Source organism: Myotis nattereri (genome assembly GCF_964212035.1).
Source record: "Myotis nattereri genome assembly, chromosome: 16".
Classification (NCBI taxonomy): domain Eukaryota; kingdom Metazoa; phylum Chordata; class Mammalia; order Chiroptera; family Vespertilionidae; genus Myotis; species Myotis nattereri.
Genome location: NC_138091.1, coordinates 44,531,728 through 44,547,586, shown reverse-complemented (window position 1 = coordinate 44,547,586; position 15,859 = coordinate 44,531,728). Strand labels below are relative to the sequence as shown.

The following is a 15,859-nucleotide window of genomic DNA, read 5'->3' as shown; positions in this document are numbered from 1 at the left end:
TGCCGAATAAAATATGTACCCAACTTTATTCATCATGGAAATGCATTTTAAAACCAAATGCAACACCATTACATACCCGTCCGAATAGCTCAAATGAAAAACACAATACATCAGATAAGAATGTGGGGCAACTGGAACGCGAATATACTGCTGGTGGGAGCATAAACTGATACACCCAATTTGAAAACTGGCAAGATTTCATAAACTTAAATGTGTGCAAACCCTTAGCAACAAGGTCATTGCTAAGAAGTGCACACATGTGTCCACCAAAGGACATTTAAAACAATGCTCAAAAACAAAAAAAACCCACAATGCTCAAAGTAGTACTATTTGTAATAATTCAAACCTGGAAACAGCCCATCAACAGCAAAATGGATAAATACTCATGTACTAGACTACTACACAACAGAGATGAACAAATTATTGCTATACACAACATCATGGACTAATCTCACAAACAGGCTCTTAAGGGAAAGAAACAAGCAAAAAAATGCAAATCTAAAACGAATGTGTTAGAAGTCAGGATACTGGTTAGCTTTGGGGAGGAGTCGGTGACCTGGATTTACTGTGTGCACAATCCCACTCCACCCCAGTCCAAACACAATGTGTTCCCATTCACATCGGCACTTTCCTTGGCTTGAATACTCATTGCTCTTTATGTCCTCCGGAACTGCTATAAGTTCAATATATAGCACAGGATTTAATCAGACTACTTAGAACTAATTACAAACAAGGTGTACTGATTCATCATTAAAATGTACAGGGAGATGAGCAAAAATGTTACTAGACTAGAGATTTAAAATAAGGAAAAAAAGATAGGCATCCTGGGAGGATAAATTGGTACTCTTATGAAGGTCATGTTGGTGATATCTGTTAAAATAAGCAATGTATATATCCTTTGACGCAATACTACCATTCTTATTTATCCTACAGAAACACACCAATGCCCAAAGACATGAAAATGGATGTTCTTATATAATAACTCCCAAATTGGAACTAGCCCCAGATTTGTCAATAGTTGGTTGGTGAAGTGAATTATGATAGTCATACAATGGACCACAATGCAGTGACTTTGCTACATCCAAGTTATATTACCTCAGGTATAGTAACCTCTCTGGGCCTCAGTTTACTAATTTATAACTGACAAATAATGGCAGCATATCAGAGATGATATTAGGATTAAGTGAGTTATTACTTGTAAAGATTATAAAATAGTACCTGAACACACGTTTTTCAAATACAACCACAAAAGGTAATGTTAAAAGGAATGCATTATATCTATATGCTGACATGGGATGGTGCCTGGAACTGAATGGAAGGGTGCTAAATATTGCTATATCTGAAAATAGAAAATACAAAAGCACTTATAATGTGATGCCACTAACACGTCAACAAAGCCAAAACTGAATTGTCTCTCCCAAACCTGTTCTTTCCCACAATCTTACTCAGGCAAAAATCTTCAGCTATCCTTTAGCTCTTCTCTTTCCCTCACATAACATATTCAGTCTATCAGCAACTGTCTCTTTTACCTTCAAAATAAACCTAAAATCTGACCACTTTTTACCACCCCATCACATCCATCTCTTGTCTGAATTATTACAATTGCCTCCTGACCAGTGTCTCTGCTCTAGCCGTTGCTCCTTTTATTCTCAGAATAGTAGCCTGAGTAAAGTCAGACAGTGATTGCACAAAACCCTGTCACATTAAAAGAAATCCTTACAATGATATATATACAGATATAGATAGATAGATAGATAGATAGATAGATAGATAGATAGATCTATAGGCACCACTCCTGGGCCTGGCCCAGTAAAACCATCCGCACAGAATCCTCCATTTCCTTTCCCCTTTCCTCCAACTTTTGCAGATGTAAGTTGAAAAGAACCTGTGTCTCCAAAGGAGCCACTCATCTATGGGAAACATCCATTCTAAACGTTACATGAACAAAAAATAACATATAACATTTGAATCATTATATATGTTTTTTGTAGTTTAGTTTGTGTCTGTTATTCTAGATGATTTTCTGAATGTTTTTCTGACTATTATTTTCTCTGCAACCTAACCCCTCCAGCAAGTACCTTGTCAAAAAACTGTCTATGATGTAACATATTTCATGTTTTCTTTATCTAAACACTAGTATTTAGTCCTTTAAACTATGAGTTAACCACAAAGATCATTGTGGTCTTGTAAGTATTTCTGACAATACTTACATAACTTAGCACAACAAAATAGTCAAAGGACTTCATTTTCTCAAGGCCTAGCTCACATGAGATGTTATAGTGTTTAACGCTATGAGAAATACCTTTAAATGCTGCGAAGAGCCGTATCTTCAAAGTCCTGAATGCCACTAAGTAAATGGAAGAGCGAAGGAAAGAAGAAAGGAGGAAAAAGAGGGAAAGACATCCCATCTGAGCAAGAATGGTGCACATTCCTAAAAACCTCAAGTACTATAAAATTCACCTCTGCCTACACTGTTGCATTACATCTGAAGTGCAGTAGGAGACAGTTTCTTGTTTAATAGTTCCCATGTGAACCCAAACCTCAAAATCATCTCAGGACAAATCCAAAAAAACCTTTATCATTTTACTCATCAAAATAGCCACAACATGAGATTAACTAGAAATAAACAAATTTCTCTTCATCCTTTCTATCCCAAAACAACAGATAACTAATCGGCCATATTTTTAAACTGCAAATATTCTGTGGAGAAAATTTTTAAAAAATCAAGGAATCTTAAAAAGGGGGGAGGGACTAAGAAAAAATAAGAATCAAAAGACTAATAAAAATGTCCCCCTAAAATAGCTAATGGAGATACTGCAGCCTCATTTTAAATGCTCTTTCTCTCTATCCCTCTTTCCAAAGAGCAAGAGGATATGATTAAGGCAGGAAGAGCTGCCTGCTCTACCTGCTCAAAATCAGAGCTTACCTCCTTAGAATGATGGCCTTTGCCAAGTTTGGAACACCTTCCATCTCTGATGTCTTCTGCCCCATCAGACTGCTGATAGGCCTACGGGGGGAAGAAAGAGAAACAGACCTGCTAGATCGCCATATCCAACTCATGATTTGCCTTCTCAAAAGGCATCTTCAGTTCTTACTAGTCATGGAAGGCAGATAATCCGGCTGTTACTTGGCCTCAGGAGACTGACATTGGTCTTTCAGAAGCTTTTCCTTGAAGAATTTAGCATCAAAAGTCTCAACAGGTAAGCAAGAATCAAGTGCTTACAAGCAAACAGATCTCAGACAACCACATCAAAACAGTAATAAAACCCTCTCCTCTGCCAACTAAGTCCTTCGCAGTATCTCTAAACTTCAAGAGATTTTCCCACGGATATTATGTTATTAACCAATGGCACAATGTGAAATGCTACAGTATCCTCATGAATCAAAAGAGAGTAGGGTAACTTCAAAGAATCCCAGTGGTAGGGGTTTCTAGCAATCTGATCTGGTCACTGTCTTGAAGATGCGACCTTGCCATACATGACAAAAAGGTGACTTCTCTCCTAGTCTCTGTGTAAGGCGAATCCCTCAACACAGATTCCTCTGTATCACTTCCATGGTCAAGAAGTACTTCCTTATGACCAACCAAAACCAACCATTTTCTCTAACTTAATCTGCCAAGATTACAGAAAAACAACTTGGTATCTTCCTTATCTATTCCTTTACATGTTTGAAGGGTTAGTCAAATCATATTTATTCTGTTCTCTAAGTTAAGTCAGCATAAGTTCTTTAACCCTTACTTAGAAAATCACTTTCTATGAAATCTTTAGTTCTAGATATTATAAATTACAACCTTAAGGTTTTTAATAGATAGCACAAGACTACAGAAAAGAATCTAAATACAGATTATAAAACATAAAGCACATCTGAAGGCCACATGGAATATTACCTAATGAAATAGTAATAAAATGTTAGGGTTTGTATAAATTATCTTGTGCCTAATTTTCTGCTTTCCCTCTCATATATAGGCTCTAAAAAAAAAAAAAAAAGAAAGAAACAACACTTAAATTAAGTGTTTTAAATATAAAAATATTCTTTATATATTGCAAAGAACTAGATTTAAGTTAAATGGACTAAAAAAGAAAGTTTCTATATAATGAATTTTATTTTTTTTAAATCAGAAGATATAAATCTAAAATTCCTAAAGCTGCTTTATTTAAAGCTGCCTTTCAATGATAATAGAATCAGTTATCTACTGTAATCATCCAAAAATAATATAGATTGCCTATTAGCAATATAAAATTTAAAACTCTCAAATTCTGAGAATATTAACATGAATTGTCAACTGCAAAGCATAGTAAAAAGGCTGATAAAGCATTTTATTGGTCTGGAGGTTTTGTGTTTTTTGTGTTTTTTTTTTAAGTGATTTGAAAATTAGTGACAGAAATATTTAGGCCCTCAACTATTAACTTTGATATAAAGTATACCTAAAAATGGATTTTCTTCTGTGTTGTGAAAGGTCTCAGTGTACCAGTCACATCATTAACAGACAGAACTTGCTTGTAAATAATTCCCAAATGTGCAGTCTATTTTAAGCCATTTATTCCTTTAAAATAAAAAAAATGTTGATTATATGACTTCCCCATACTTTCCATCTAGTAGTGTATAGGTTCTTATAACCAAGAAATAATAAGTGTCTCCCTTATAATAATAAGTTTCAAGGTAAAGGCTTGAAGTTATCTTATGAGACTAAGATCTAACACCAAATTTAAAAAGCAAATGGATGTTGCATGGGAAACATAAAGGGTAGAAAGATCAGAATACAAGGTTCTATCCCACATGTCTTTAGCTGTCAAAAGCATTTTTCCATTTAATTTTTTTAAATGGGATTTTTCATTCAAAGGAAGGACAGAATCAGAGAAGAATCTATAAGTAGCTTAAAATCACTGCCATCTAAATGTTGTCATCTTCTCCCACAATTCAAGGGAAAAGACATCTAATAGAAACTCAAGAAACTTGAGGGAAAAATATTTTTCCCAAAAGAATCAATAAGTGGTTTTATATCAGCTCTGAGTGCTAATGTTATAAATAATGATTCAAATTCATGTTACAATAAAGAAATAAAATACGCTACCAAATTTTACTTCTCCAATTCTGTTCACGTTAAAAACGACCATACACTATTATATACCAAGAACCACTAAACTATTCTGTAATTCCTTGACCTACTTCCTTAAATATGTTCTAAGAAAATTAGTGAGAGAGGGAAATTTATAGGTGTGAAAAATATGATTCACTACACTGGAAAAATGTCCAACCAACAACAGAAGTTTTTTGTATGTTTTTAATTTACTAATATTTATTTTTACTGTGACTCATTCCTTCAATCCACAAAGACTTTGAGATAGCTTACAAGAACATATAACAATTCATCATACATATATAAAATGTGGATCAAGGAAAAAACAATTAAATACACTAATTGGGTAAGATCCAAACCAGACATTATGGTTGCACTTCTAAGTTTGTTCTGAGTTTATGAGTAGCCAAGAACAAAACAAAACAAAGTGGCCATTAAATAATTCTCATTAGAGGAAAGAAGAAAACATAGTCTCTCAGGGAAAACATAACTGTTAATAGATGGCACAGCTTCTGAATGATAGGTATAAGCAGACATTTAAAAAAATTAATTATTGACTACATAGTCATTATACTGTAATAACTATAAATGGTGTCAGATGGGTACTAGACTTATTGGTGCAATCTCTTCTTAAGTTATATAAATGTCTACTATGCTAAACACCTATAACTAATATAATATTGTATGTCAACTGTAATTGAAAAGTAAATTTAAAAAATAATAGTAATAAAGATTATACAACAAAGAAAATACGATAATGTTAAGGAAAAGATACAAAATTATATGTACACTCACTCCAACTGCAGTGATATAAAAGCATGGTACATTTGGAAAAAAGACTAGAAGTCATAAACATTCCCCACCCGCCACCCCCGCCAAAAAAACACACAAAAACTGTAAGTATTCGACTGCAATAATCATATCATATTCTTCTATACCACAACCATACCTAGGCTGAATATCAGGCATACAGCAGTAGTTTAATATTTTTAATGTATCAAAATGTCTATATTTACTTGATTCATTTAAGAAATTTGGCTTATTAGACAGAAATACTCAATATACAACAGAACTAATGAACATAAAGTAGTTTCTGATAAACAACTCATTACTGTCACACTGTGAATGGCAAGGCTGAATGTAGACTCCTTTCAGAGTTGAAAAGTACCAACAGGTCTTTCTCAATCCACAACTTCCTTATTCTATTCCATATATAGTTCAGATTCTTTCTCAAGGCTCACAAGATAATAACGACCAAAAAATGTTATTGCTACTCCCAGGTAAGAAATAATACACAGCATTTTTTGGAAAAAACAAAAATATTTCTTACGTAGTTCAAATTTTGAAAACACAGCAACCAGAAATCTCCGAAATCAAATGTGACCACAAAAACTTTATGGACTCAACTTCTCAACACTGTGAAATCATGACAACCCGATATGACAGATTCCATATTATCAAAGGCTATAAAGTGTATCCTTTAATTCAGTTCCTATTTTTTGACATTTTCTTGCTTCTCAAATAGCAAGTAACTACAACCAAATTCCCCCTTTTAACATAGGAAGTGGTCTTCAAAGCAGAACTTGGACTTTTATTGTGGCTGTTTTTTAAAAGGGATATGTACCCTAACACACATAAGCCAGAATTGACAGTCTTTTAAAATTCAAGACTCTAACATGTTATATAAATACTAGAGGCCCAGTGCATGGATTCGTGCACCAGTGGGGTCTCTCGGCCTGGCCTGCGGGGATCGGCCAAAACCGGCTCTCTGACATCCCCCGAGGGGTCCCGGATTGTGAGAGGGTGGACCCCAGCAGCAAGCTAACCTATGGCTGGAGCATCTGTCCCCTGGTGGTCAATGCACATCATAGTGACTGGTCAAATGGTCGAACGGTTGGAGATTTAGTATATTAGCCTTTTATTATATAGGATAAACATGGAACGTGGATAAGATACCATTATATGGTACTAAAAATATGGCACTAATCAGAAAAATCTATCCCTCCTTTACTACAGGTATCATCATCAGTTATTTCTGTGGCCTTAAAAAGCTTATTTATTTATTTTTTAAAGAATAGTTTTTATTGATTTTTAACAGAGAGGAAGGGGGAGGGGAAGGGAAAGAGTGGGGGAGAGGGAGAGGGAGAAACCATGTTGTGAGAGTGCAATATGAATCAGCTGCCTCCTGCACGCCCCTTACCAGGGATAGAGCCCAAAACCTGGACACATGCCCTTGAACAGAATTGAACCGACAACCTTCGAGTCCATGGGACAAAGTCCAACGGGACAAAGCCCAACCAACTGAGCCACATGGGCCAGGGCAAATAAGTGCTTATTTAATTAGGGAGGTAATCAACCAAAGACCTTGTATGCATATATGCATAACCCATAAACACAGACAATAGGGTGGTGAAGGCCTGGGTGAGGAGCGGGGGTAGGCGGTGGGGGGGTGGGGAGGGGGGTGTGCAGGCTGGAAGAGGTCAATGGGAGGGAAAAGGGGACATGTATAATACTTTCAACAATAAAGAATTTTAAAAAAAGAGTATGAAAATATAAAACCACGTTAGGCACACTAAAAAATACATTTAAAGCCCTTGCCGGTTTGGTTCAGTGGATAGTGTTGGCCTTCAGACCGAAAAGTCTTGGGTTCGATTCCGGTCAAGGGTATGTACCTTGGTTGCAGGGTCCAACCTGGCCCCACCAGGTCAGGATGCGTGCAGACTCCAAGGTATCAAAGGAGAAGGGAATAAATCCCAAAGCAGTCATAAAAGAAGGCTCCTTATAGCTTCAGCTCATGAACCAAGAAATTTAGTGTTGTCAATTTTGGGCAGCTGAATGGTCTGTTTTTACCAACCACAGTTTTAAGTTCTTTATCTGTTATTTAAACACCAAAATTTACTTCAAAATGAGATATCAGACTCCCAGGGGGATATATTAATAACAAAAATAATGTTTTCAGAAAAATTTTAGTTCAAGACCATATCCAATACTTGACGAAGAATTTCCTCACCCCTTCCCTAGAAAACTATCAACTAATTTTAAAAGATATCTTATTTTTAAAAATTATTTTGAATTAAAATAAAAAACAGGGATCCAGCCCTAACTGGTTTGGCTCAGTGGATAGAGCAACGGCCTGCGGTCTGCAGGGTCCCAGGCTCGATTCCAGTCAAGGGGATGTACCTTGGCACACCCTCAGTAGGAGGTGTGCAGGAGGCAGCTGATCGATGGTTCTCTCTCATCGATGTTTCTAACCAACTCTCTAGCCCTCTCCCTTTCTCTCTTTAAAAAGTCAATAAAATATATTTTTAAAAAAAGATATCTTCAGAAGAAATCAATCTTTAAAAAAAAATAAGAAAAAACAGGGATCCATACATTTTTTTTTTTAATATATTTTATTGATTTTTTACAGAGAGGAAGGGAGAAGGATAGAGTTAGAAACATTGATTTAGCTGCCTCGTACTGGGGATTTGCACGCAACCAAGGTACATGCACTTGACCGAAATTGAACCTGGGACCCTTCAGTCTGTAGGCCGACGCTCTATCCACTGAGCCAAACCGGTTAGGGCCAGGGACCCGTACTTTTGAGAGAGAAATGAGAGACTGGATACCACAGAACATGACAGTTCCAAAAAAGGTAGATATGATTCACTGTAATGGATAACATATCTTAACTGGGACTACTACATTTTGTCTACATTTACTAGAAAGGAACAGGAAGTAGGTTTTTAAATGTTTAGTAATAAAAAAAATACAGTATATGTGAAAAAAATTACTAGCTCATTTCATTAGGTTCCTTTTGTGAAAAAAGCAGAAGTTCCTTTGAATAGAAGAGAGATATTTTAACATACTTTCATCAACATCAGAATTTCAAATATAAAGTAATTCTTTAGTAACTCCCTAATCATAGAATCTGATTAATTAAACTATAAAAGAATTCTAGACTAGGGGTGCCTTCCTTTCTAATTAAACAGTTCCTTATCCAAAACTTGGTAATCTTCAGAAACCAAGAGGAAAATGTAATAGGTCAAATAATGAGAGGTTGGGTCTATCAACTGTGCCAGTAGTGTTTGGTTCTAAAATACTACATAATACCTACTATGAAAATACAATCAAGGTAGGATTAAAATATCTCCAATAGCTAATTTTTCTTCTTCTTTGACTAGAAAACGCTCAATTCTTAAAATATACCAAAAGCTTATAATTGCCACTAGATGAGTGGTAGTCACAATAATGTGACTCCAGGAGTGTATTTGTTAGTGTGTGCACTGTGCAGTCCATCATACAGCTCTCTACCATCTCAAATTTCTATAGTAAAATCATAGAAGTCATTCGATGTATTCAGTGTTAACAAAGGAAGGGTACAGCAGTCTAGGTATCTATAAGCCTAAAAATACAAAGACATGACACATGGCTTATTCTCTATCACTCTAGTTGGCTTCTGTTACCAAATATCCTTTGGCTCCCGTCTATGACATTTGCTCAACAGCCATGTGCGTTCTCCTTGAATTCTACAATGCCTGAACTCTGGATTCCCAGGGATTCTCAGTCCTAGAGGGAGCCGTCAGTTACCACTGTTATCCAAGCCTGGTGGTGAGGATTACCCCTCCTGAATGCCAGGCCCTTAACAGCAGGTGTCACTGTGCACCTTTAACGGGTGATGTGGGAAGGGTAACTGCTGGCCATCTCTTGCTGAGGGAAAACTGGAAAGCACTCTGCCTGCCTGAATCAAACCTGAAAACAGGCCAAGAAGCCTCTCTCCATTTCTTTCTAATTTTGTCTCAATTAGGACCACTTTGATTAGCCAAAAAGAGGAAATCATCCTTGGGATTTGAAACAGTAATTATTTTCAAATCAAGAATAATATATAGCCCTAGCCCAGTGGTCGGCAAACCGCGGCTCGCGAGCCACATGTGGCTCTTTGGCCCCTTGAGTGTGGCTCTTTCACAAAATACCGACTTCTGCGCATGGGCCACAAAGTTTCAATCCCACTGTACGTGCGCACCCGCACGTGGTATTTTGTGAAAGAGCCACACTCAAGGGGCCAAAGAGCCACATGTGGCTCGCGAGCCGCGGTTTGCCGACCACTGCCCTAGCCAGTTTGGCTCAGTGGATAGAGCATCGGCCTGCAGAGTGAACCAGGGTTCGATTCCAGTCAAGGGCACATGCCCAGGTTGCTGGCTCGATCCCCAGTAGGAGGCGTGCAGGAGGCAGCTGATCAATGATTCTCTCTAATCATTGATGTTTCTATCTCTTTCCCTCTCCCTTCCTCTCTGAAAATCAATAAAAATATATTTTAAAAAATAATAAAATATAAAATTACATTAAAAATAAAATGATTGTGAAAAATGACAATCTGTTCCTCTAACTGCCCTCAGTTGTCCACTACAAAGGAACAAAAAAAAAGAATTCAGTAATTTTTTTATACATACTTCAAAGCTAGAGTTTCTCTTACATTTATAAATCCCAAAACAATACAGGGAACAATGAAACTTTGTGTAGTTGATTATTAGAAGATCTGCAAGCACACACCACAGAATCCTGGATAGTGGATCTAGCATAATATTAACTACAACAAAGGCTGAGAAATAAACTGAAGAAGAGAGTCTTATAGGTATTTTTTATTTAGTCATTTCTGCAGACATGGTTGCCACATGAAAATGTGAACAAAAGAGAACTAAAACCTAGCTCCCAGGTCTCACTCTTGAGTCTGGGATAACAATCCCAAGCATGTATCTGGAACCTTCCTCAAATGTCAGGATGAGTCACAGCCCTATTGCAACCCGCTCTTTGAAGTGCACTTATGAAGAGAGGTATTTTTACTTACTCTGGTCAGCATAGTTTTTTGCTTTGAGTTCAAGTTGTCTTGTTTGAGATTCTAAAGATTCCACTCGGGTCTGTAAATCCTTTTTTTCCTGTTCTTGAGAGTCTTCAAATTCAATGAATTTCTAACAAAAGAAATATTTTCATTAGAGAAATGAAAATTTTTTAACATTTTCAACTCCTGTGTTTCTTGATATCAAGTAGCACAATTAGGCATTAGCTACTCAAAAAGATACCAGAATCATAAACTTAGGTTGATTTTAGATTTTCTATAAAAAAAAAAAAAAAGTTTTAAAACCTCCAAATATAGAAAAGCTGACAAAATAATCTGTTTGAGTGTTTTCACATCATATAATAGACATTCAAAAGGAAATACATATATCCTACCCCCACATATAAATGGCTTTACTAGTATATTTGCATATTCATCTCAGTTCAAGAAACAATTTTTACATAATTTTGCACGTAACATGTACAAGCAGAGAACCAAAGGATGACGAAATAGCAATAAATATTTGTTAAATGCTAATGTGATTAATGGACAGTCTTCTAGATTCCTGAACCATAGAATTTATGTTTTTTAAATAGAGAAAGAGAGGGAGAGACAGGTTTTATTTGTTTCTATGGCGGGTGTTTTTGTTTTGTTTTGTTTTAACATATTTTTATTGATTTCAGAGAGGAAGGGAGAGGGAAAGAGAGATAGAAACATCAATGATAAGCGAGAATTGTTGATTGGCTGCCTCCTGCACGCCCCACACTGGGCATGTGCCCTGACCGGGAATCGAACTGTGAACGAACTGTGAATGCTCAACCACTGAGCCAAGCCAGCTGGGCCAGAGAGAGTTTTTTATTGACTTTAGAGAAAGAGAAAGGGAGAGTAACACTGATTGGCTGCCTCCTGCACACCCCCTTCTGTGGATGGAGCTGGCAACTCGGGCATGTGCCCTGACAGGGAATCGAACTGGAGACCTCTTGGAGCATGGGACAATGTTCAACCAACTGAGCCACACTGGCCAGGGCTGAACCATGGAATTTAAATTCCTAAGAAAAAGAGCATGTTCTAGAAATATCTCTACCAAATTTAATTTACTAAAACTGTTCTCATCAGGAGATTATCACTGAATATAAGAATCAAATCTCAATTCTCATCTTAACCAGCATCATTTGACAGCTTATCACTGATTCCTCTTTAAAATACTTTTTTAAAATTTGACTTCCAGGACTTTTCCCTCTTTTCCTCTACTTTACTGGCTGCCATTCTTTTTTATTTTATTTTTTAAAGATATATTTTATTGATTTTTTACAGAGAAGAAGGGAGAGAGATAGAGAGTTAGAACATCAATCAGCTGCCTCCTGCACACCCCCTACTGGGGATGTGCCTGCAACTAAGGTACATGCCCTTGACTGGAATCGAACCTGGGACCCTTCGAGTCTGCAGGCCAAGGTTCTATCCACTGAGCCAAACCGGTTAGGGCATTGGCTGTCATTCTTGATTTTCTTTGTTGGTTCTTCCTCTTCTCCCCAACTTCTTGACATTGGCAAGCTCAGTCTTGACCAACTTTTTCTCTTTGCTGTTTACTCTTTGCAGTCAGCTTTGACTTTTCTCTTTCTCTAATACCTTATATCTAATCCACCGGCAAATCTACTTTTAGATCCAACCACAGTTTCTCTGTCTCACTCCCTCTCCCTTCCTTTCCCTCTAAGGTGCACCAGGTGGCCCGGCTGGCGCTGCTCAGTGGCTAGGCGCCCACCTGTGACCAGGCGGCCATGGTTCCCAAGTGTTCCCCAGAGGGGTGAGCAGAAAGCAGCCAATCAATGATTCTCTCTCATCACTGATGTTTCTCTCTCTCTCTCTCTTCCTCTCTGAAATCAATAAAAGAAAAAAGGTTATATGAACAGAAAAGCAGCAACTATATGTTACCTGGGAATATAAGCAAAGATAAAGTATTAATAAAGATTAATAAAGTATTAATAAGAAAATGGAATTATTCTTGGCATGCTTTGAAAAGGATGCTCCCTTAACTAACTAAACTGCTTCATCTGGGTAACTAGAAATTCTTATTTTAGGTTTCTTTTGTGCTATTAATAAAATGTTGTTTTAAAGAACATAGAGATGTTTACAAGTAACACTTAAAATGCTGTGCTACTAAACTCCTGATAAAAAAAAAAAAACTTTACCACTAATAGGGGTAGGGAGTGGGGGTGGGAGGAATGGGTGAATGTGGTGAAAGGGTACAAATTTCCAGTTAGAATATGAGTAGGTCTGGGGATATAACGTATAGCAGCACCAAGACTATAATTAACAATACTACTACATTGTATACATTAAAGTTGCTAAGAAAGTAGGCATAAAAGTTCTCACGACACAAAAAGATTTGTAACTATGAGAAGTGATAAATGTGTTAACTAACCTTATGTGGTAATCATTTTACTATATATGTAATCAAATTATTACATTGTACACTGTATACCCTAAATTTACACAATGTTATAGTCAATTATTTCTCAATAAAGCTGGGGGAAAAACGATTTTACCACTATTCTGCCTATTCAGACTTTTCTGACCGAGTGAAGAAACATCACACGGACACAGCTTTGTATCTGCTTTGTTTCTTGGCGACCCAGTTTGGCTACAGAAGGTCATGAATAATCCATAACTGTGGAGCGGTCACTACTATACGTTTACTCTACAAGAATGACTTAGACCTATCTAAATGATTCAAGCTTCAAAAATTTTTGCATTTTATTACGACTATCGAGGCCTCATATCTATATTGATTACCTTAAGTACATATGGCAAAAGGAAGAGAGATTTCTTTTTTTCAAAATTGTGTGATAGTTCTTGGACAGGCAGAGCTATTTATCACCAAATGGAAATCTCTTGCTTCTGCAGTTTCCCTTCACAGAAAAGGACTATCAATAACAAAAGTATTCCATAGCAAATGCATAATACCAGGACTTTCCTTCCAGCAAATTAAAACATAAACTTAGAGACTATAAAACAAATTGCTATTCTCATAAGGATATGTTTTTTCCTTTCTGATTCTAAATGGTGGATTTTCAGGGGGTTTTTGGCATCATAAACTCCTTTGAGAATCATTCTTTTACCAGGCATAAGCATTCCATTTCAGTGCATCTTCAAGTTCTACAAGAAATCAAGAATGATTCCCCCCATTTATAAAAACTGTAAATGTTGTGTTTTTTCCAATGTATTTTTTAAATTCTCTCTGCTCTTAAAAATCCCAATTTTAAATGTGTACTACATCTTGGTTTAAAAATGTACAGCTGCGGGCTAATCACTATTACACAACAAAAATAAATATTCCTCAGTTCTGATAAGGCATGTTAATAGATCTTACAGGGCATTGGAAGCCTAGTTAAATGAACACTCCTTATAGCCTTCAAAGAATAACCAAGAAAAAGTAACAAATAACTGAAATTTTCTAAATTGTTACCCAAGAAAAATACCTACCAAAAAGACTAGTTCAGGGGCATGGTTTTGAGAAATATCCCTAATAGAATCACCTTGGGAACAGAAGTTGCTATAGGATAGAACAGCTCAGGAAACAGGACACTGATGATAACTACAAAAAACTTCAGAAAATGGCCTAGCTTTATATGGTACTTAACAATAATGTGAAAGTAAAAAACACTGATACAAGAATTTAGGAAAAAAATAAAAATAAAAATAGAGAAGGTGCCATGAAATTCAATCAGACACCAAAATAGGGCTCTTGGCAGAAAAAGGTTTGGATCCATGGCCCTAACAGGAGAGTCCCTCTTCCTGGGTGGGGTCGGGGACAGACTATAAGGGAGGTAACGAGAACTGTTTTTTCTTTTTCCTTTTTTTAAATGAGCTATTATTTTATTATTGTTCTGAGTCCTGTGCTTTTTCTAGTACTTTGGAATATTTATATTATTATTTTGAGGAGATTTATAGCAGAAGTATCTGTTCATGGGAAATGTAATTAGACCTTCAGGGTAAATAAATTCATAGTACTATGCTGCCCTTTGGCAGATGATCTTTTATGAAACACATGAACCTTGCTGAAGTATGTAAGAATGCAAGTTTACACAGAGACAGATTAATAGGTTATTATTTACTTTCTAAATATGATTCTTTTTAAAGGAAAGGTTCCTATAAGATCGATTTGAATTAAAAATTCCTGTGGTGCCTTTAAAGTATGGTTGGTATACAAAATAAGTTTATATGAAACTTTTCAGAGCTATGTTTATTGCACAAATGAAAAAGTTCATTTGCCTCGCTCTTTTCTTTTAATGATTTAAAAAATGTTTTAAATTATTATTGATGTTTATTAGAGAGTGGAAGGGAAAAAGAGAGAAACATCGATGTGAAAGAGAAACATTGATTGGCTGCCTCTCAGACGCACCCTGACAAAGGCTTGAACCCCAAGCTTAGGTATGTGCCCTGACCGGAAACCAAACCCACCACCTTTTGGTGTACAGGGCACTCCAACCAACTGAGCCACACTGGCAGGGCTGCTTCTTTGTTCTATACCTAACTCCCTCATAACTACAGATAAAATAATTAGACAATAGTTGTCAATGGTTACACTAAAAAATTTCTCCAACACGGCTTTCCACTTCTATGCTGGGATCGCAGGTGGGCTGGTAGCATGTGTGAGTACTGCTGAACCTCATTACTAGCTTTGTAGACGACAAACATGAGCGACTCATTTTAAAGTCTTCTTAATTTACCTCAAAGAAACACATCTGCTTTCTGCTCCTGTAATTTCACCTTAGCATACAAACTGAGGTAACATAAAAATAGGAACATATCCCATTCTGTCACTTTCTAGTCAAAGAAAAACTTGTCACAATTAAATAAAGCCACATACCTATTCACAATGACTGTTCTCCAGATGTCAGCGGAAGTACAGAACAGGCAGTTAGGCAATATATAAAGACATTTATTACAAACTACTAAGGAATAGCATTCAC

The 15,859-nt window shown here is 36.5% G+C and overlaps 1 protein-coding gene across 2 annotated transcripts in view; it reads right to left on the bottom strand.

The window, feature by feature from the left end:
• Positions 1-15,859, bottom strand: part of SPAG9 (sperm associated antigen 9) — a 100,482-nt gene that overhangs the window by 66,559 nt on the left and 18,064 nt on the right. For both annotated transcript variants that reach the window (XM_081109696.1, XM_081109697.1), the window contains exon 2: positions 10,902-11,022. In XM_081109696.1, coding sequence (XP_080965822.1) covers positions 10,902-11,022 — 121 coding nt within the window. The remainder of the gene's footprint in view (positions 1-10,901; positions 11,023-15,859) is intronic.